This window comes from Neltuma alba, unplaced genomic scaffold, assembly GCF_004799145.2.
Source record: "Neltuma alba isolate B1F8T4 unplaced genomic scaffold, ASM479914v2 tig00012377_pilon, whole genome shotgun sequence".
Taxonomy (NCBI): domain Eukaryota; kingdom Viridiplantae; phylum Streptophyta; class Magnoliopsida; order Fabales; family Fabaceae; genus Neltuma; species Neltuma alba.
Window position 1 is genome coordinate 243,720 of NW_021636875.1, and position 23,510 is coordinate 267,229.

General features: G+C 35.2%; 3 protein-coding genes and 1 non-coding gene across 4 annotated transcripts in view; 2 read left to right on the top strand and 2 right to left on the bottom strand.

The window, feature by feature from the left end:
- Positions 1-5,852, bottom strand: part of LOC114726437 (uncharacterized) — a 9,852-nt gene extending 4,000 nt beyond the window's left edge. The window contains exon 1 of the mRNA XM_028913036.1: positions 5,841-5,852. The gene's annotated coding sequence lies outside the window, so the exon portion shown is untranslated. The remainder of the gene's footprint in view (positions 1-5,840) is intronic.
- A 3,710-nt stretch (positions 5,853-9,562) lies between these two features.
- On the top strand, positions 9,563-12,809 carry LOC114726436 (trans-cinnamate 4-monooxygenase). The gene is made up of 3 exons (XM_028913035.1): positions 9,563-10,347; positions 10,795-10,928; positions 12,040-12,809. Exons 1-3 carry the CDS (start codon positions 9,563-9,565, stop codon positions 12,636-12,638), a joined length of 1,518 nt encoding a protein of 505 aa, XP_028768868.1. The 3' UTR covers positions 12,639-12,809.
- A 2,111-nt stretch (positions 12,810-14,920) lies between these two features.
- On the top strand, positions 14,921-15,024 carry LOC114726439 (small nucleolar RNA snoR100). The gene has a single exon (XR_003738507.1). It is a non-coding gene; the product is annotated as a small nucleolar RNA snoR100 (small nucleolar RNA).
- A 420-nt stretch (positions 15,025-15,444) lies between these two features.
- LOC114726395 (probable glutathione S-transferase parA) lies at positions 15,445-16,714 on the bottom strand. Its single transcript, XM_028912983.1, has 2 exons — positions 16,348-16,714; positions 15,445-15,882 (listed from the first exon to the last, which is right to left on the bottom strand). Exons 1-2 carry the CDS (start codon positions 16,675-16,677, stop codon positions 15,538-15,540), a joined length of 675 nt encoding a protein of 224 aa, XP_028768816.1. The 5' UTR covers positions 16,678-16,714; the 3' UTR covers positions 15,445-15,537.
- Between the last annotated feature and the right edge of the window lie 6,796 nt (positions 16,715-23,510).

The window sequence follows — 23,510 nt, forward strand, 5'->3', positions numbered from 1 at the left end:
CAGTTGGGCTTGTGCTGAGCTATATGCACAGGGAATTATGCAAAAGGTTGAAAAGCCGGGAATTGTTACCCAAGCCAAGGCGAAGAAGGGCTGGTGAGTGATTTGCTGAAATTTTTCTGGTTAACCAGCCTTTTTTCACCAACCCTCCTGTAATATTATTAGTTATATTACCCAATCAAATTAAGCTCATCACCCTTCCAGTCGCTTAACGTCCCCATACACCAGGAAAATTTAATTAAACATCCCCTTCATTCAAAGACTCCGTCTATTTGATGGCTATCAAATTGTAAACTCCATTCTGACTTATTGGCCGGGAGGTCTGTTCTAACTCCTCTCTCTGGCTATGCTTAGTGGCCACTGAATTGTTTATTACTCCTCCGCTCTTTAATATAGGACTTAATTATTTAATTGATTTTGATTATAAATATAAGACCTATTTTTCATATTTATCAATTTTTTCTAAATTATCTTTATGAATCTCCCTCAACCATAATCAAGTAAAAGAGAGAGAGGATGTTAAGAAATATGCATGATTGTGGTGTTTTAAAAAAAAAAAGTTATATTTCTTATAATTAACTAACTTATTTAACTTTTTTAATCTAATCAAATTAATTAAACAGATCTTATATTAAGAATCAGGGTATTTTATTTTTACCAGTGTTGAGTTATAAAGCTGTGAATATAATATTGCAGTGAAGTGAAGGAATAATAATCCAGGAGGTTTGATTGTTGGGGGCAGAAGAAATTAGAAGTTGGAAAGTCAAGACTATATTTTGTTGGAGGGCTTTTAAAGGGGATGGAGGGGACAAGTGTGTCTGGTTGGGAAAAATAGAGGGGAGAGGGGGAAGAAATTTGTCTCCCCTCCCCTCCCCATGCTCCCCTCTAAATTTGAAGTTTTTTTGGAAGGAAAAGAAATATTATGTCTAATATTGACTAAACTACTCATACTAACTTTTTTAATATTTCAGGTTTGTCCATCTTATTAAAATTCTTTTTTTTCACTTCTTTCTCTTTTTAGCCACTAATAATATTTAATAATGATAATATAATATTATAATCATATAATATATACATATCATATATATTAATATATACATATTATAACGTGCGTGTTATAATTATATAATATATAAATCTCATATATATTAATACATATATTTATAAAATTAATGAAATAGAATGTTAAATTTTTTTATCATATTTTCTATTTTTTTTTAGTTTTATCATTTTTTAATGACATGTAAAGGAGATAATTGGTTTATTTTTGAAATTGATAAATTAAGAAATAATAATTTTGATATAAATATTGTAATAAAAAATAAATCAATCTAAATATAGAGATAATAACATATTTGTCAATTTATAATTATCTCCCCTCTCCTCTTCTTATGAACTAAATAAGAAATCTCTCTTTGCTTCTCCTTCTCTCCAACCAAATAAAATCATGACCTTCTTCTTTCTTTTCTCCCCTTCTTTTAATTAACCTCATCTACCTCTCCTTCTGTTGAATCAAACAAAGCCTAAAGTGTGTTGGAGTAATTCTGGTATGGGGGTGGGGTTGATGGGAGGCTGACGAGAAGTGAAGTGAGTCAAAGAGGAGTGATACGGCGAGAAATAATGAAGGAGTTAGGTGAAACGTTCGCCCATATTGTCCTTTATTGGAAGGGGGTAGGTGGCTCTCTACTTTACAACCCCCATCGCCCCCTTCCTTATTTTTCGCTTACGGTTGTATTTTTCAAATAATAAGTTTTAGGATATGGCGAGACCAATCCACATCCACATCTATAATATCGATAATATATATTACTTCCGATCTTAATTATAAGAGCTAATTCACTAATTTGAGAAAATTAAGAAAATAAGTTAAATTAGTTATTTGTAATAAATAGGTGTTGTCTTTCCTAAAATATCCTTACTAATCAAGTATGTTAGTTAAAACTATAATTATTAAAAGGATTATCTTAGAAAAAATTAAGTAAATATGAGAGACAAAATAGATTGGAGTCTTATATTTAGGACCAATATAAAACTCAAATGAAGTCTTATATTAAGGACCGAAAGTAGTATATGTATTGCCGGATCATATCCCATCCACATATAAGTGATATATGGATGGCTTAATAAAAAAACGTTCTATTAGTGTGGTGTTACAATGATAAACGGCACAGTTTGATCAATTTAGTTAAAGATTTATCAATTAACATGATTTGATAAGTAGCAGTGGGGTCTCAAAGAACATGACACGTGATTTAATTTAACAGGTTTTGGCGTCCAATTAGCTTAAAGTCAAATACGTTGGCTTTCCTGGCTTTTCTTACAGGAGAAGGCGTCGTTTATTACATTGTATAAGCCGGACCCATTGCGCCCTCCGGAGCTCACCATCACATGCCCTTTTCCCACACACAGTCATTGGCAGTTCAATTGCCGACCCAAATCAATACTCAGCCTCTCTATTTATAAATGACCTTCCGCAATTTTTTATTACAATTAATAAAAAATTTTAATTTTATGTGCACTATTTTAGAATTTTTCTTATTTCGGGTGGCTCTTGTAGTCCTAATCTACTATGGTTAGGTCAACATAAACGTGCGTGTCTAGCTCCGAGTCAATAATTTTTGAAGTACGTAGTGCAAAAGTTTTTTTTTTTTTTGCTAAAGCTTATATATTATCCTATTGAAGGCAAATCATATTCGAGATATTGTCAAGCACTAAATGTAAACACCTCTCTCAACGGGGATTCGAATCTTGATTTGTCGCGTTGTGAGGAATTAGTCTTTTCTTCTGGCTCCAAGCCCCATTTGTGAAAACATTACGAGCTTTTTAACTAACATAATTATGGTTCCGTGACTTCGCTTTGTGCTCTTGTATAGAAATACAAGGAACGATTAATATTAGAGTAAAATATATTGACTACCCCTCTGCTTTACTTAAATTACAGAAACCTCCCTTTTATTTTAAAATATATATAAACTTCCCTCCAAATTAAAATGTATCTTACACAAATCTCCCTTATATTTTTAAGATTCAATTTTCATCCATCCATCCAACTGTTAGTTAACCGTTAAGTTTGACTTTTAAATTTTTATTTTGACCAAAATATCTTTCTTTAACATAAATGTTACTTAAACATTTAAATAAAAAAAATTTGATACAACAAAAAATAATTATAATACATATATTTTCAAAATTTTTAATACGTTATAAAAATTTTTAATTTCAATTATATTATAGAATTATATAATTTTAGTTCCTCATGAAATATTGAAACTTAAGATTTTTTTTTAAATGGCTAGAAAATATTTTGAATGCTTATTTCCTTATCACATAGTATAAATTATGTGAGTTTGGAAACTTGTATAAATTATTTAAATCTATGTTTGCATTAACTAAATTACTTAATTTTTTGGCCCAATACCATAAAAACATTAAACAAACAACAATTATCAAAAATAAAAAAAAATAAAATAAGGTAAAGGACAAAATCTTAAATTCTTTGATATAGTTTTAACTAAGATTTTGGGATTTAGTATTATGAAGGGTAATTTAGCAGATAGAAAGTATTTCAATATAAATTTGAAATAAAATTTTTTTGAAACATTCTTAATGAAGTTAACAGTTTAGATCTAAGTGTATGTTTTCAAAATAGAAAGGAAGTATGTATAATTAAGACAAAATACAAGAGAGGTTGGCCTATTTTACTCTTAATATTATTTGTGGAATTTGTGCGAGTGATACAAATCATTGCGAATTTATATTTTATATTTACATCACAACTAAGGTCAACATTGACTGAATATACTTTCATTTGAGGAAGTCAGACCGCATGTTTTTGTGGGAAAACTTTGGTGGTTATTACCCGGCCAAAAAAAAAGGGTGACCATTAAGTTATCTTGGGGTTGGCAGACCACTTTATGATTATCCGTTCTAAAACTCAATTAAAAAATGAATTTTGAAACATTCAAATATATGAAGTGACGGGGCAATTCATTCTCAATGTCACGCGATAGTTGGGTCAGACTTTGACATCGTCAAATGCGGAATAAACTATTGCTTCCGTTTTTTAAAAAATAGGGTTTTTGAGATTTGAGAAATATAATCCATAAATATATGGATATATTACCAAATATAACCCTCACTAATATGTTAAATAAATTGAAGTTATTGAAACAAATAAGAATACGATAGGAAAAAGGGAAAATCCCAAAAAAAGTCCTTGGAATATAGGAAATGCCAGATTGGGTCCTTAAATTTCAAAAATGACAAAATGGGTCATTGACCCAATCTGTCATTTGTGAAATTCAGACGAATTGACAATTTTGCCCTCATTTATTCATTCACTATAATGATTCAAGGAATCACTATAAGAGTTTAGGTGTTACCTAGATTCGTGTAGCGAATAACTACTCACTTTTTCATAATCAGGTGTCTTGTTATTAACTACAACTAATTCTGTAATCACTAGAACAATGTAAGCATTATCTAGATTTGTATAGACAATAACTACTCATTTTTTCATAGTCAGATATCTTATTATTGTCAGGTACCTTATTATTAACTACAACGAATCTTATAATCACTAGAACAGTGTAAGCGTTACCTAGATTTGTTTAGAGAATAACTACTCACTTTTGCTTAGGGGCAAAATTGTCAATTCGCCTGAATTTCACAAATGACAAATTGGGTCAATGACCCATTCTGTCATTTTTAAAATTTAAAGACCCAATCTGAGATTTGGTATATTCCAAAGGCTTTTTCTGGGATTTTCCCTAGGAAAAATCTTAACGTGGATTATTCTGGCAAATACTGAAATCCAAATAGTAATAAAGAATAAAACGGCTTCAAGTGATTAGACGTGAAAGCTCCCACACTCTGATTGATGATTATACTATTATTGGCCTGTTTGGTGTTTATGCGATTATGTCAAGTCCACTGTATATAACTATCGCACAATCTCCTTTCTCTGAAGTATTGACGATACGTAGACGTTGCTTTCACTCTTAAAATAGTAAATACTATGTTTTAAATAAAATCTTTTTTTACGAGTTTTTCATGTATCTCAGCAACGCATTATATTCATTATTTTTTTCTCAACAATACACGGCTGAAACAAAACTGCAAAGGTGGGGAGCTGATTTATTTGACACCTTAAAAACTATGTTATTTGATTTTTATATTTTTTTAATTTTTATTATCACTATTCTTACAAATAGCTCTATATTTTGAGTGAAATGATTGTAGGGAACAAATCATTTACAAAAACATAAAACTTAAGATGTGAAGACACGACAATGAAACATACATATTGTCGTGATTAATATCAACATATTACCTTAGCGACAGCCAAATAAGGGTGATTAATGCCAAAAAAAAACGGCTTACTTTTATTATTTTCAAAATTATATTTAGCACCTTGATATTATTTTTTCAGCGGACTAGGCATCATATACTATAAATAATTAGTGTTAGGTATACCAGAAAGATATATGTAAAAACTAAATAAACCGTAAATAACTTGAAGAAGGTGAATGATGGTGATTAATGCAAAAAAAAAGAGAATAAAATAACAATTAACATTCTAATATCTAACATGCTCGTTTTACTGATAATGCATCAACCATCCTGATATCATTTTTTTGATACATCCATCATTCTAAACCATAAATAGGATTCAGAATACTTGATGCATTAGGGATGACATTAAGATGCTACTGAAAAATAACAATGACACATAAGAAAAAAAATCTTTAATTTCAATGGAATGGTGGGGTGTGGACAAGGAGGGAACAAAGGCAAAATTAGGAAAATGAATGGACATATGATAACTTGCTTCGGTTAAAGACCTTATTGTGAAGGAAATTACGGCTCAAAAGTTAAATGCATCACTTCGGTTACATGAACTTTGCGGGCGGGATCAAAATCAAAATTCAAAATGGTCAAATATGGTGACGATTCTTTATATATATATATATATATATATATTGGCGTCGTCGGAATTGGGAGGAGCCGGAGTAGGAACAGGAATAGTCAGCAGCGGAAGGTGATTAGTTGACATACACAACGCGTACTGTCCTTTTTTCTTTATTCTGCCACTCTCCTCAAGTTGTCCACTCCTTACTCCACAACCTTCGTTGACATAACATTCCCACCCCCTTTTTTTTTTCCTTTTTAAAAAAATATAACAATAATTCGTCTGCTTCGTTATTTGGGGCTGCATATTGTCTGTTGTTGTTCTCAACAGCAACTGGATTTATTATAACTTTTTTCGTAGCAGTTTTTAAAGTTATTTTTATGATTCGAATTTTACTATTCTTTCATTAAGTATTTTTAATGGTTCATTATTTATGATACGGACGTCAATCAGGAAAGGCAAATGCAACGGCACGCACCAGTGTTGCGTCTGGAATGATATTGCGTGGCCTTTTTTTTCTTCTTCTGGGGCTGAAATATTGCGTGACCTTTTAGACGAGGCAACAAACAAGGCGACGCTAATTTAATATAGTGGCGCATCAATTTCTTATTGTCTGTACTCTTCTTTAGCATCAGCATTAATTATTATCGAGGGCAAAAATGAAATACTAGACGAGTATACCTCCAATATAACTCGTAATGAAGACGAACAGTAGGGCTAATATAATCTTTAGTTTCTTAAATCTGTCTTTATTTTGGTTTTGGATCTTCAAAATTCAAATAATAGGTTTTGATCTTTCAAAAAACAAAACGTTCTAAGTTTTTATTGAATTATAAGGATCAATATTTTAAACAAAATAAAATTTGAGAGACCAAAAATTATGATTAAAAATCTGATAGACCAAAACTAAAATGAGGATAAATTTAAATCACCAGAATTTGTATCGATGATTTTTACAGATAACTATCTCTGCGTAGGATTGATATTGTCGTTAGCCAGGTTATGGCCGAATTGGGGTTCCAGTCACGTGAACAGGGGATGGGACGAGGCGCTTTGTTGAATCGGATTACCTTGTTTTATTGCTCATCAAAGTCTGGGTCCGTTTCTCCATCACCTTGACCGTTCCTTCTGCCCCATACATTGTACAGTATATCCCAATTTTGTTAGCTTTCCGCCAACCCGGGGCTTACGTCCTTAGCCCAGTTCTTCAAATTTTCACGATACGATTATCTCACAAAAATATTTACTTTTAAGACAAAATTAATAAAATTTAGTAATTTATGTGGTTTGATTAAAAACATACCAAAAGGTACTTATAAAACAAAATACTAAGGGTTCGTTTGGATTAGCGATTGGAAAAGCAGCTTATAGAAAAAGTAACTTATGAAAAAGTGAAGTTGGTAAAAGTTAAATTGGATAAGCTGAATTGTGTTTGGATTAGAGTTCAGACAAGCTAGTTTACAAAAATGAGATTGGAAAAAGCTTGTTTGGATTATAGTTGAGTAAAAGTAATTTTGACTGAAAAATTACCAAAATGGGCATGAGTTTTAATAAATAATGAAACATGATTAAAAAAATAATTTCACATAATACAATAAAATTAAAATAATTTAATATGAAGAAGTCATAAAAAATATTTTAAATATAAAGTGAAACATGAAAAAATAAAAGTATATTTTTAGGAGCATATTTAAAAATAAAAATATATTTCTAACTTATTCATTACTTTTAACTAATTTTAATTGATTTTTTATTATTTACAAATTAGTTATTTGAGGCTTATAATAAGAACCAAAAGAAGTAATAAATTTCTTAACTTTTTCTCTCTCCATATTTCAAAAGCCATAAGCTATAAGCTGTTAATTTTAGCTTATAGCTTATTGTAGCTTTTCAGACAAAAGCCCGATTGCAAAAAAGCTGATCCAAACAGACCCTACTTTTGTCAATCAAACTTATAGAGCTTATAAGCTACTTATAAACTCCAAATAAGTGTTGCCAAACAGGCACTAAGACGCGAGGAGTATTGGTTCCAGAGCTTTCAAACGCCAGACGGCACCGCTTGGAATGAGGGCCGGCACCTTACACTTGTCCTTATTATTGCCAGCCACGACAAAGGGAACACAGGCATATTAAAAAATAATTAAATTTTAACTACAAAAATACTCCTGCTTAATAATCTTCCCCGGTTCTTAATAACAATATTTGTAAACTCCTCTGCTCACTTAGGACCATGTATGGAACGGAAGTCGTGCTTCAGTTAAACATTGGTTTAGAACTTTTGCTGAGCTGGGATATATTTAAATGGAATAAATGATCCAATGGGATATTTCTTTTATTTTTTATTTAAAAATACATATTTATTGTATATAATTAACACATATAATATTATTTTTTTAAATAATATTTTTTTATGAATGGTACATATAATATGATAACTGTTAATATTACCATTGCTTTTATGATTATATTATTGTGGATTTTTTTTTTTGGCCAAGACACTATTATCCTTCCCCAATGGAAAATTCAAGAGATCTGAATCGGTGGTTAACTTAACCCAGACAGATTCAAGGGTGATCGAGAACAAAATGTCAGGATTACGTTATGTTGTTGACGTGTCAGGATCCCAGTGGTTGATGAAGTCATAACTTATGGTAGGCCCCACATCAAGCCCTATTTATGAATTTTTATAGCTTAGAATTATGGGATAATTAATCCACCTTATAGTTTCAACTAATTTTGAATCAGGTCCTTATATTTTTTTCTTTTTATCAAGTTCTTATACTTTCACCTGTTTTTAATTAGGTTCTTATATTTATTTTTCTTTTTATCAAGTCCTTATAAGTTCACCTTATTTTTAATTAAGTCCCTGAATTTTTATTCTTTATTTTATAAATTCTAACAGTACTATTATATAAACAAAAAATAGTATATATTATTTAATATTAGTTTATAAACAATAATATTCTAAAGATATTGAATTATTATAATGATTTTAATTTTTTCAGCAAAAAAATTAATTGTTCTAAAAAATTTTCCTGAATTAATTAATTCTATTACTTTTTTATTACATAATTATTAATATTTTATATTTCAGTATTAATCTATTTAATTAAGCTTATATTTAATTAATAAATAAAAATTAAAACCACATGGACCTGATTAAAAATTTAGTGAAATTATAAAGACTTAATTAAAGAAAAATAAATACAAGACCTAATTAAAAAAAAGTATAAAAACTTAATAAAAGAAAAAAAACTATAGAGACCTGATTTAAAATTTATTAAAACTATAAGGACTTACGGATTAATTAATCCTAGAATTATTTATCTTCCCATCCACCTCCACCAACCCCCGCTTACCTACTACGAGGGCGCTCGCAAACAAGCACGCATGGACAGACTCGCCTTCCTAATATCTCTGACTCGCCTAACAAAATCACACTGTCAACTAACGCCGTCACCATCCCGCTACTCTTGGCACTTCCACATGCCACAAGCGTCACCTAACGAATGCCACTCCACCACCACACCCGCACCTATTTCCTTCCCCTATAAAACACCCAATCCGCTCTACCTTTCAACCAACCTCCATTTCTGAAAAATTATATTCCAACACTCCATCATCGTCGATTCAATATTTTCTCACCTGCCCACCATGGATCTCCTCCTCCTGGAGAAGACCCTGCTTGGCCTTTTCGTCGCCGTTGTCGTCGCCATTGCCGTGTCCAAGCTCCGAGGGAAGAAGTTCAAGCTTCCGCCGGGTCCCCTTCCGGTCCCCGTCTTCGGGAATTGGCTTCAGGTCGGTGATGATCTTAACCACCGGAATTTGACCGATTTGGCGAAGAAGTTTGGCGATGTCCTCTTGCTCCGGATGGGGCAGAGAAACCTTGTGGTGGTTTCGTCGCCGGAGTTGGCGAAGGAGGTGCTGCACACGCAGGGGGTGGAGTTCGGATCCAGGACTCGGAATGTGGTGTTCGACATCTTCACCGGTAAAGGTCAGGATATGGTGTTTACGGTGTACGGGGAGCACTGGAGGAAGATGCGGCGGATCATGACGGTGCCGTTTTTCACGAACAAGGTGGTTCAGCAATACAGGGAGGGGTGGGAGAAAGAGGCGGCGAGCGTGGTGGAGGACGTGAAGAAGAATCCTGAGTCGGCCACCAATGGGATCGTGCTGAGGAGGCGGTTACAGCTGATGATGTACAACAACATGTACAGAATCATGTTCGATAGAAGGTTCGACAGCGAGGATGATCCCCTCTTCCAGAAGCTGAAGGCACTGAACGGAGAGAGGAGTCGTCTGGCTCAGAGCTTTGAGTACAATTATGGCGATTTTATTCCCATTCTCAGGCCTTTCTTGCGAGGATACCTGAGAATCTGCAAGGAGGTTAAAGAGACGAGGTTGAAACTCTTCAAAGACTACTTCGTTGACGAGAGAAAGTAAGTCCGTCCTTCTTTCCCTCCTTTCTTGCCGTTCTTTTTTTTTTTTTTTTTGATACTATTGCCGTTCTTTATTTTTCCCTCGTTCACGCGCAGACTGTTTTCTTTTTCGTATGATCTCATTTTAACTTTTTTAAATAAAAATCTCAAGATATTTAATTAGAAATGTCAAGTATTTTTTGGGAGGAGAGTCAAATAAATAAAAACTTTAGACCCAGACAAAAATTTGTCCTGCTTATTAGAGTATATCAGACCGAAAAGGCATGGAAAGTTTTGTTTGGGTCTGTGCATTGGAAAACGGGAAACTGTGCCAAAAACAGTTAAGAGAGGTGCTTTTACGAATGTTGCTGGAACGATGATGAGCTGGAATATGCTTAATTTGTTGTCCTGGTCCATAAGGTTTTTCTGGATGTAAGTACTAAAGAACGAACAAATGGCTGGTAACAGGAAACTGGCAAGCACCAGGAGTCCGAGCCATGGGGAACTAAAATGTGCAATTGACCACATCTTGGACGCCCAGAAAAAGGGGGAGATCAACGAGGACAATGTCCTGTACATTGTCGAGAACATTAACGTTGCCGGTAAGATTTTCTTTCTTTTTTCCTTTTTGTTTTCACTCTTTGCCTTAATCTGCTTGTAGGGCTGTAGGCCCTTAAGATAAGGACATTTTTGTCTAACTATATGTCAACCGGGTGTCACAGTTCCCGGTTCGGAACGTCTGTCGGATTTTCACCATAATTGGCCGTTTAAGACGCCTTAAATCAATTCTACTTTCATACTCGTGTTACCGTAGTGTCGAGTAATTGTTTAAGTATCCAGTAATATAGTTAATTACAGGATAAATAATTATTACTGTTATTATTATGCATTTACGAGAATACCTGATATAACGGTGAATAAATGGGCGGTGACATTATACCCATTTTTTTATTTTCTTAATTGGGAGGTTACAAACCCATATTAAGGGTGTGTTTGGATAGAAATAAAATCATGATTTTATTAGTGTTTTTATCGTATACAAAATAAATATATAAAAGAATTTGTCTCAATTTATTAAAAAATATTTCTGAAAAGTATTTTTGACATGTTTCAAACAGTTTTAATTCCTGTAAGGTATTTTTTAATTTTAATCTCAATGTTTATCTTTTATTAAAAAAAAGAAGAAGCAGAATATAAGATGCAAATCATAAAAGTGGTGTCAGGGCGGTTTGGATGTAAAAGGCAACTTGCAGAGTTAGGTGAATGACATGGTCTCCACGATGGCATGATAGCAATTAGCAACCATCAACTGGGCCCACCCACCTTTCCCCACCCGCCGATGCTATTAATTGTTTTTTGGGCCAACTATCCCTTTTTTTTTTTCTTTTGGGCGAACGATTCTATAAAAGTTGTTACTTTTACCAAATTGCGATTTGACAGGTATCTTTGGTACCCCTAAATATGCACGGGGTACTCTCCGGGTCCGTTTCCCAGGAAACAGAAAGAAAATGTTAAAAGGATTTAAAAAATTAAAATAAGATTAAAATTTTTTAATTACTTTTTTATTTTTATTTTTTAAATTGAACTCATAAAAATTTTCTTTCGCTTGCCAGCATCTGATATTTAAATAATTCAGATTTTTATATTTGTTACTTCCTGTTTGTAACAAAAAAAACGACCCTGGGACTCATCAATATTTTTGTTTCATAACAGCAATCGAGACAACCCTTTGGTCAATTGAGTGGGGTATTGCCGAGCTGGTGAACCACCCAGAGATTCAAAAGAAGCTCCGCGATGAGATCGACACCGTACTGGGACCCGGCCACCAGGTGACCGAGCCCGACACCCAGAAGCTCCCGTACCTACAGGCCGTGATCAAGGAGACCCTTCGCCTGCGAATGGCCATCCCACTCCTGGTGCCCCACATGAACCTCCACGACGCCAAGCTCGGCGGCTACGACATCCCGGCCGAGAGCAAGATCCTCGTCAATGCCTGGTGGCTCGCCAACAACCCTGCTCACTGGAAGAACCCGGAGCAGTTCCGACCCGAGAGATTCCTTGAGGAGGAAGCTAAGGTCGAGGCTAATGGCAACGACTTCAGGTACCTTCCTTTTGGTGTTGGCAGGAGAAGCTGCCCTGGAATTATACTGGCGTTGCCAATTCTTGGAATTACTTTGGGACGTTTGGTTCAGAACTTTGAGCTTTTGCCTCCTCCCGGACAGTCCAAGCTTGACACCACTGAGAAAGGAGGCCAGTTTAGTTTGCACATATTGAAGCATTCCACCATTGTTGCCAAGCCAAGGTCCTTCTAGAGTTCTAGCTGAATCATACACATGTGATCCATCCCGTTGATTTTTTTTTTACTTAGTGTATTTTATTCAGTTTGGACTTGCTATATATATATTGTGGAATGGTGCATGGGTTTTAAGAAATGTTATTATATGGGGCCTGGGAGTGGCGGAAGATGAATTTATGTGGCTGAATGTGTCATTGTAAATCTGGCATCCCATATTGAAATCATGGTGCTCAAGAGATGCATGGATTTTGGAATAAGTCTGCACTTCCTTCCAATGGCCTTATGAAATCTTCGCTTTTACCACACCAGATGATGAACTCTAAAATCCCTGTCCCGATCACATTTCAAGACACAAATCTGGATATTAGTTGGCCACATCCTGAAATATTGTAACTGAAAAGGGGGGCAGTCCTATTCCTCATAAATGATGAGTCAGAAGCATCATGGAGGGCATCACGTTCAGCATCGCAGAGGGCTTCTATTCTAATCAGTCCTTGAGGGCCCCACGGTAATAAAGAAGGGTCTGGTACCTTGGTTTCCCCGATTTGAGCCACCGAAAACACAGAAAAAAAGGCAATTACGATCCAGCGACATTAATACGCACGGCACGGTTAATAAATGGGCAAGTGTTTTTTGTAAAATGAAAGTTTCCAACTTCCAACTACGCGGCTGATTTCTTAAAAACATGACAACCGGTTTCAGTGCTAATAACTTAATAAGTACTCTAAACTCCTTTAAATTTATTAGATTTGAATTATATATATCTAATTTAAATGATCCAGATTTAAAATATTTAATTAATTATTTTAAAAAAGAATAATAGTTAATTAATAAGAGAGTATGTCTATTTTAGATTCTATACATATTAAAATAATTATTTAAATAAATAAACATTAAAAAAAAATCTAGACCGAAATCAACAATCAATATCTGATAAGGCTGAGGTGCTTGTCAAAGTGATGTTCTACATATTGTGATAATATTTATTAATTTCTGACAAACTTTAAACCACAAACTTCCGGCCACGTATATATCCCAGTGATCACAATTTCCCCTGAAACGCTCACCTCGATCGGGTGGTATCGTGGCAGGCACGCATCAATGACCTGTTTTCTACAAGGCTAGAATCACTCTCCTGATGTCCTTTAGATTGAAATTAGGTTTGTCAAAGTCAAATTCGTCCCTATTCAGATAATTAAAAAGAAAAGAGCGTATTTTCAATCCCTCATAGGGATATTAGCTTGATGAATGAAATCGAAGCCGAATACTGAACATTTTTTGGGCTACCTAACAAAATTGTTGATCTCCACTTTTAAAAGGAAGGTTTGCGAGCCATCAATTGGATGAAAGAAATCCAAGTGGGCAGGGTAGGGTTGGGTTGGGTGTTCCGTGATTCACTCGTCCAGAGCATCAATGATACAGTCCCGCTGGGGACTTTCTTTTCCGAGACGGACAAAGACAAGTCCTTTTGGTCGAACATATTACAACGAGGCTTTGCTTATTTTACTGGGTCTTGCAATGCTTTTGATGCTGGGCAATGCGCTGATTGGAAGGGCCTTCAGTTTGCGTGGGACTTGGGTTTCCGAAGGATCATTCTAGAGTCTGATGCTCTGACCTAATCAATTTGCTACAGTCTGATACGAGCAGTTGTTTACGCCCAAAAAAAAAAAACACTTTAATAGGTGTTATGTTCTAGAGTCCGTAAAAATTGACATGCTAAATCTTTCTCAAATTAAAAATTTAGATGGCGCCTTGGCAAGATGCGTTTTTATTTTTGGAATCAGTAAGCCCATAAAGTAGAAATAAGAGCTCCTTAAATTTATTATCTACCGAACCTCCACCTTCTTTATGTTTTTCCCCAAGAGAAGAGGCATTATTTATTTCTGTAAGATTGGGCAGTTCTTAATGGCAACCATCGTCATTGTTTTGGGCCAGACTGTTTCAAGACCACCCAAATTCAAAGCCCATTAGCAGCACCTAAACAGATTTCGCTCGCCAAAGAAGCAGGGAAACCCTAACGGCACCCTCCTCTTATAAATGACGAGCGCTACTGCGCTACTGCACTAATATGCAGCCGCATAAATCGTCGCCTCTTCTATCTTTCTCCTTCTAAGATTTTCGTTCTCTCTTTGCGTCTCTTCTTCCAGTCTTATGGTCACGAGTTTATTATTCTGACCCTCTCTGATTTGAGAAACATCCTTTTCTTGTTATGGTTTGTCTTTGGGGGGGGGGGGAAATGTTTTCTGATGGAATGCGTGTTGAATCTGTGCACAATAAGCCGATGCTCTGGATTATAAGCAATGAAGGAAGCATGGTAGTGTGCACAGAAATTGAATTGTCTTGGGTCCACATGTCTGCTCTCTCTGATCCCTGATTTGAGGGCCTGGTTGCGATCCACATTCCGCAATTTTTGAATTCTTCGTTCTCTACGATTATAATCACATTGTGAAGCGTGCACAGTTTATGGAAAGGGGTTAATTTCTTCCTGGATGGTCTTGTAAATGAAGTTTGAATGAATTGATTTAGAAAGTCATGCGTATTGGTATGTTTGAATATAGCTTTTCTGGCAATTGCTTTCATTGTAAAGGCAATCCAAAGAGCGGGCTTCTCTTATTTTCCTTTGCAGGGTTAAGTCTGCATATTTAGAATCTCAAAATGTTTTCAAGAACGTGGATGTTTCTTGACTCCTTGTTACTCATCAACGGACTAGGAATTGAAAGATTTGTTTTTTCGATTTAAAAACAAGATCTCATAAATAGAAGGGTCGATACAGATGGGATTGAGAATGGAGAAATTTGTGTCACAGATCAAGGCAACGCATTGTTTATTTTGGCCGACCGGACACTAGTAGCAATGGATCACAAATACTGGTTCAATGACTATCCTTTAAGAACAAAGCATGCCTTCTTTCCTCCTTATTCCAACGCATTTCTCTTCTTAAATTGAATGGCAAATTCATGGACTTTGTGAGGGTGAGGCAGGGATTTAGCCACACTCTGGCTTTCCATGCACCTCTTGCCCCAAGCCACGAGCTTTGGACACTCTCCTTCTATGCTAAAATTCCCAAATGTCTCGTAGGTATAGAACCAGCTGGTGAATGGAACTAGAGCGACATCCACATACCCTAGCTTCTCCCCTCCAAAATAAGCCTTCTCCCCAAGCTCTCCTTCAAGCCTCTTGAGGCATTCTATGAACTCTTTTTTCCCTTCTTCTTGTTCTTTCCCTTTCATTGTCCATACTTTCTTTCCTATTCTGTATACCTGCGTCAGTCAAAATTCACCTGTTGATTACGCATGCCTTGTGTGTGCTTTGTTTGTTTGCCTGTGAGAGGTGCGAAAGGCACATTGAACCCAGGACTATATAAAAGATCACAGGGTGTTTGGCTATTGCCAAATATTTCATGCACCATAAACTATTTAACACACCCCGTATATAGTTAATAATGTCCATCATTTTTCATTCAAAAAAAAAATAATGTCCATCATTTAAAATATGCAACGACTCTTGTAGTAAAAACAATATGAATTATTCGGCGTCCTGTTTTGGTGCCTTTTAGTAAGATGAGGACGCTATGGTCCGTTTCATAGTTTATGTTGGACCGTTTCATTTAACTAACTCTACTGATGCAAAGATTAAATGCTGAAATATTTCGAAACATAGTGGAAGTGTAATGTCCTAATGTAGCAAAGTGGGGGTACACTGTACAGCTAAACAAATATACTTACATTATTGTCTATGTAATCACCCCAAAACCTGACTTGGGATCTCTGATAAGGATCAGAGGAAAGAAGGAGCGGCTCATGGTTCCAGGTCTCATCAATGTACTGAACAATATTCAAGGACTCACAGATGGAATTTCCATTGTGAATCAAAACTGGGATCATTTTGTGAACTGGATTCTTCTCCAGAAGCAGAGGGCTTTTGGCCTGCAGGTCTTCCTGCTTGCATTCGTATGCAATGCCCTTCTCGGCCAAAGCAATCTTCACCCTCATTGCATAAGAGCTTGGCCAGAAATCCAACAAAACTTCATTGTCCTGCTCTTGATGATGAGCCATTCGTCTTGTGAACAGAATATGAAGATAAACTATAAAATGATTTATGAAATTATCTGTTTCTGTAAGTGCCTGTGTGTATGTGAGAGAGGTTTTGGGGGGGGGGAGTATTTATAGAGTGCGAGATTGACAAGCTTGAGTTGTTGTGCATTAACAAAGATGATGTCATTGCTCATGTGGGATTTGAGATCCTTGTTCTCCAAGTTCAGCATACCTTTGAATTCAAAGTTTTAGGCAGCTGATTTCTTTTCATTATCTAATATCTATTCACTTATTTTAATAGAGAGCAAGTTTTGTACGGATTGTTGCGCTTAATAATGGGATTAGCTGTGAGAAAAATCATATTAATGTGGATAGATGTTATCAGTTTCGTAGCACTTCGCCCTGGTGAATCGCCGGACGGTTATAAAGTTTTTTTTTTTAAAAAAAAATTGATTATCGATGGACATACCAAACCCTGCCTTTTGTTGTCTTCACCCTAGAAATATTAGTGCTTTCTTTAGAATTGTTGTATGCTTTGAAGGTGTGTATGAATGCATATAGAATAATTTCAAAATCTGTTCGCATAAAAGAAAAAATTCAAAATCTTTTGTGAGAGCAGCTCTAATGCTTTTTCATTTTTTTTTATTAGTCATCATCAAATGAAAGCAATGTCAAGGTAAGGTGAGATGCCAAGCAGCATAAAAAATCGTTCCCTTAAGAGAAAGGTTGCAAGTTCAATCCCAGCGAAAAAAGAATAAAATATTTTTTTAAAAAAAATGATATTCATGATAAAATGGAAACTAAATTGAATAACAACCAAGCACGCCAAGTAGTTTTCACTTTTCAAGTCCCTCCCCTCTCTTTTCCTTTTATTTCGTTTGGGCTCGATACATGATTATGAAGGCCTTTTAAAAACAGCGCCGAAATGGGCCTGATTTACAGCAACGGATTCTTCATCGAAGAAGCGTCGATCAGTCCTCATGAACAAGTGGCCGAAGAGTCTGAAGTGTTGGGTTCTCTATAATGAAGAGGGACGTCATGCTTGAGCATCCTGTGCTGCAATTGGTGGTCCTCCTTATATTCCCATACTTGCTGCATGATTTTTTTTGTCTATTTTTCTTTGTTTTTGGTTAATGGTGTGAATGGATCATGAATATGCATGGTCACATTCATATTGGCTTCCACTGACTTACAAATAACAAATAGGGTTGGGTCTAACAAAAAGAACTAGTTTCTATAACGTGGTGAATTAAAGTTATAAAATTAAAGAATATATGACAAAAAAACTGGACAGATCATTGCTTGGACGTCATCAACTCATCATTATACAACATGTGAATTCATCATTTGTTCATTGATGAGAGCTTAACATGACAAAACTTTGTTGGCAACAAAATCTTATTAGTCCCAGGTAAATGAAAACAAAATTTGCAGGTGAGAAATTAAATTGAGAAAACAATGGCATAGGGAACCAAATAATTAGACAAAATTTCATCACTGCGGATCAAACAATAAAAGCAATATTACGAGAGCTGATATTTGAGGGAATCTATGAAGGGAAAAAAAGGGAGATTGGAGGAACGGAAAGGAAAAGGAAGAATAAAACAAAAAAGGAGATGGCATGATAAGAAGGCACGTGGCGGAGGAGATAGAGTCTGACGTGGCAGTATGTGACATTTACTTCTTTTCATCTTCGTAGGTCTCAATCAAAGCTTTATCATTTGATTTCCCTGCCACCTTCATCATGAACCCAACCCCCAATCCCCCACCCGGGGAGAAAAAAAAGAAGAATGACTTGCGTTAATTTTTTTAAAAATACTCGTTCGGTCTTAAATATAAAAGCCTTATACATATTAATATAAGCGTTTTATATTTAAGACTGAAAAAGTATTAAATTGGTAATTAACTTCATATAAATTTTAAAAGCTTAACGTGGTATTCTATTATTTGAAATAAAAAATTCAATACTTTTAATTTTGCGTACAATATTAATGCGTCGCGTCCCTTGATAATCTTCAGTATTTGTAACATTCACGACAATTTCTTCCCCTTTTATTTCGCATCCCTTCTAGAACCCATTTAATGGTTGGAACAAAATGAAAATAAAAACACGTTATAATTATTTTAAGCATATTTCATGAGCATTCCAATATATCACATAACAATAAAATGAATAATCAAAGAATTATCATTATTATTCTACCAATATTATCCACAATCTATTGAATATGGACATACATATATATATATATATATAGATGTATATATATGGTAGTAGTTCGTTAAGACTGAATGAACAATAAAAATTTCGTTCACCGACGAGACATTATTATTTACACAATAATTGGGTCCTGTAGGGAACTTTGCCGTGTCATACCAGTGGTATTTTCGTTGACCATAAACTAAATATCATTATTCATTTGGCATGTAACTCTCTTAGTAGTAATTTTTTAGTCATTAATTATCTTCTCTGTCCATTGAATATTAATATGATTATTATTAAGTAATTATGTGTTTTCTGGTCATTAAGAAAATTCCACAGAAGTTGCGTGAAAATTTCCCTCTCTGACCGAATATTATTATTAATTCACACCTGTTAAGGGCTGGGCGATCCTTTGCCATGTCATACCAGTACTTTTTTTCCCGTTGACCACAAACAAAATACTACCTCCAGTCATATTATAAGAACTAGTTGACTAATTTGAGGAGATTATGAAAAAAAGTTAAGTTATATCACTACAAAAAAATATGTTAATTCTAGCGGTTATGGTGTTACATTTCTAGCGGTTTTAACCGCTACAAATAACATTTGTAGCGGTTAACGAAACCGCTAGAAAAACAGGTGTTAGAAAAAATTTCTAGCGGTTATCTCAACCGCTACACATCATGGTCAAAACGATAGAACATTTCTAGCGGTTACGAACCGCTAGAAATTATCTGAAGGAGACACATTACTAGCGGTTACAAAACCGCTAGAAATTTTTTCCGGGGAAAGGTTTCTAGCGGTTTTATAACCGCTAGAAAAGTTTCCCCGGAAAAAATTTCTAGCGGTTTTGTAACCGCTAGAAACCTGCTAAACGGGAATTAAATAATTTCAGTAGCGCGCGAAAATTACTAGCGGTTATAGAACCGCTAGAAATATTTGGGAAATTAAATTTTCACACCAATTGAATTTTTAGAATGGCGGGAAAATTTTCTAGCGGTTCTTAACCGCTAGAAAGTTTGGCGCGAAATTTAAATTTGACGAAATATTTCTAGCGGTTCTGAACCGCTAGAAATGTTTACCGTGCCAGAAAAAAAAATTTATGGTTTTTCATATTATAATTTTAAAAACCATTAAATAAATTATTTTGAAGAATTTTTGTTAATTTGTATAATTAGTTATATGTTACATTTTATATATTCAAATTTTGTAATAAAAAATATGTAATTAAATTATGAATGTGTTAAAAGAAGTGAATTTAATCTAACAAGATAATTTAATTGAATATTTAATAAGATAGTTGAATTGAAGATGATATATTTTGGAATATTGAACCTATAGTATTAAGTTGATGAGTATTTGAATCAGTTGAGGAGGGCATGACAAATGTGGAGAAGAAAAATCTGAAAGGAAAGGAGAAATAAATATGTTAGTAAATTTTAAATAAAAACAAATAAAAGATACAATGAATTATAAAATAAAATTCACTTACCATAGAGTAAAAGAAAAAAATCACAATATGAGATAGTAAGAAAAAAGAGAGAATTATGAAGAAGAATAGGAGAGGAAGGAAAAGAGATGGAGTAAATGAATGTAGAGAAGATATGGTATTTATAGAGATCAGCGACACATTTGTAGCGGTGTTTTTGTAGCGTTTTATAACATTTTGTAGCTGTTATTCATTTTCTAGCGTATATAAAAGCGCTAGTAATTAGTAGCGGTTACATATGTAGCGGTTATTAACCGCTAGAAAGTTAGTATTTTTTATTTTTAAAATCTGAACGAATTTTAATTTACAGGTATGTATTTTGTAGCGGTTCATAACCGCTACAAATTTTTTCACGATATTGTAATTTGTAGCGGTTATTAACCGCTACAAATTACAATTTTCACGAAATTGTAATTTGTAGCGGTTAATAACCGCTACAAATTACAATTTCGTGAAAAAATTTGTAGCGGTTAATAACCGCTACAAATGAAAATTTTTTATTTTTAAAAAAATTTTACGAATTTTAATTTATACATATGTATTTATGGACGAAAAATTTGTTAAATAATTTATTTTGGATGCTGCTACTCTCCATCATCATCCGGCCTGAAAGGACATATTTTAAAAAAATTTGTTAAATTTATGTTGTATTTGGAAAAAATTAGTAATTAGTAGTTAATTATTTAAATAATTTAAGAAAAGACGTGTACCTGATAAGTGGCAAATTATCATCTCCTTGAGGAAAGAAGTCTTCAAAATTCGAGGGTTGGAAGGGTTCACTGTCGTAAATAATGTCACCATCACCCATATCGTAAAGATCCCGTGGCTTGAGGTGAACGACCATATTCCAGTCTTTATGTTTCTCGTCCTCGACATAGTAAATTTGGTGTGCCTCAGAAGCAAGGATATATGGCTCATCATCTTCAGATGCCCCCGTATGAATAAGTCTTGAGAAATTGACTGAGGTGATGCCCAAATGGTCAGTAGCGAGTCCCCGTGAAGTTGTCGTATTTGCCCAGGAGCATTTGAACAGTGTCACGGTGAAAAGCTGGTAAGTCAACTCAATAATGTCAATTAGCTTTCCATAGTAAGTGACGCCTCCAAAGCGCATATCGCCATCACTACTGCTAGCATAACATCTCGTTCCGAATGTCCCGCAAACTCCAGAGTTTTGTGTGAGCAATCCCTGATCACGTGCAACCGTACAGAACTTGAAGCCGTTGACATTGTACGCGGTAAACCTCCGTGCATGGTCTAACGGACCGAGAGAAAGAGCTCTGAATTCATCTGTGTATGGGCTGTTGTCATTACGTATTCGACGTGTAAACCAACTGGGAAACTCTTTGTGGACTCTTTTATCAATGTCAGCAGAACGCGCACGGCCCCGTAGCTGACGCCTGAGATAACTCCTAAACTCACTATAGTAAAGTGTAATTTGTTAGAAGAGTCAGTAAGAAACAAATATAAAGTGTAAAAGCTAGTGAGCTTATATGATATATATACTTACTGCATGAAGGGTTCAACTTGGCTGCAATTTATCAAAACGTGTCTGTGTGCCTGGAGTTTCTCTGTAGGAGTGAGTCTGAAGAATTCATATCCTCCAACTGGTTTCCCAACAGGAGGAAATAAAGTTGACGTGGAAGGACCGGGAGGAGAATCATCTACGCGACGCGGGCGGTTAAAAGATGTCTCCATGTCATCAAAGTACCTCGAACAGAAAGTTAGGACCTCATCTCCGGAATAACCTTCTGCTATTGACCCCTCAGGCCATGCCTTATTCCTAACATATGATTTTAATTTTCCCAAGTACCTGTAAGTTAAAATTGCATTAATAATTACGAGTAAATGAAAGAACAATGTGAAATTTAAAGAGGCGGGAATAAAAGATAATCTAGTACCTCTCTATAGGGTACATCCATCGATAGTGAACTGGGCCAGCAACCTTTGCTTCTCGAACAAGGTGGACAGTCAAGTGAACCATAACAGTAAAGAATGATGGAGGAAATATCATCTCCAAGTGACAAAGTGTAAGAATAATTTTATTTTGCAGCTGATCAAGCTCTTCCGCTACCAAGACCTTCGCACACAACTTCTTGAAAAATGAACATAATTCTACCAAAACCACCGATACATCAGAAGGAAGTGTGTTTTTCAAGGCCAATGGAAGTAACTGTTGCATAAGAACATGAGAGTCATGACTTTTCAACCCAGTAACCTTTCGAGCCTGCAGATCGATACACCTTGAGATGTTGCTAGAATATCCATCTGGTACTTTTATGTTCTTCAACGTCGAGAGGAAGATATCCTTGTTCTGCTTTGTCAAGGTGAATTTAGCTGGCTGAAACTTGTCGTTTTCATCAGGCCAAGCCTCTTCACGAATTCCCCAGGCCCGTAAATCTTTTCTAGCTGCGAGATGGTCTTTGGACTTTCCAGCTTCATTGAGCAACGTATATAGCACATTATCGCACACATTTTTTTCAATGTGCATAACATCCAAACTGTGTCGTAGCAAATTAGATTCCCAATAAGGAAGAGTGAAAAATATGCTTCTCTTCCGCCATTGCATAGGTTGCGTATCAGATGTCCCACGAGATCGTCGTCCCAATCGTTCGGGATCCACACTCTTACCAAACTCGATATGAACATCTTCTAACTGCCGCAAAATATCCATACCAGACAAAGTAACAGGAGGATCTCTCTTCTCCTGTTTCCCATCGAAGCGAATCCGTTGCAATCTAAGTCTGTGCTTGGAATCAAGGAACCGTCGATGTCCTATGAAGCACCACTTGCGACTGTGTGGAAGGCGACATGGCACAGAATCAAAATTGCACTCAGGACAGGCCAACCCAGTATGCACATTCCAGCCAGACAAAGTTCCCAAACCGGGAAAATCACTTATTGTCCACATCAAGGCTGCACGGAGATTGAATAGTTGCTTGTCATGTGAGTCATATGCCTCAACACCATTCGTCCATAGGTCGAGCAATTCGTGTATCAACGGTTGCAGGTATACGTCAATATCATTTCCTGGTGCTTTCTTGCCAGGAATGATCATGGAAAGCAAAAAGGAGCTCTGCTTCATGCACATCCAAGGTGGTAGATTGTATGGAATTAACACCACCGGCCAGATACTGTAACTTGTGCTCATGTTTCCGAAGGGAT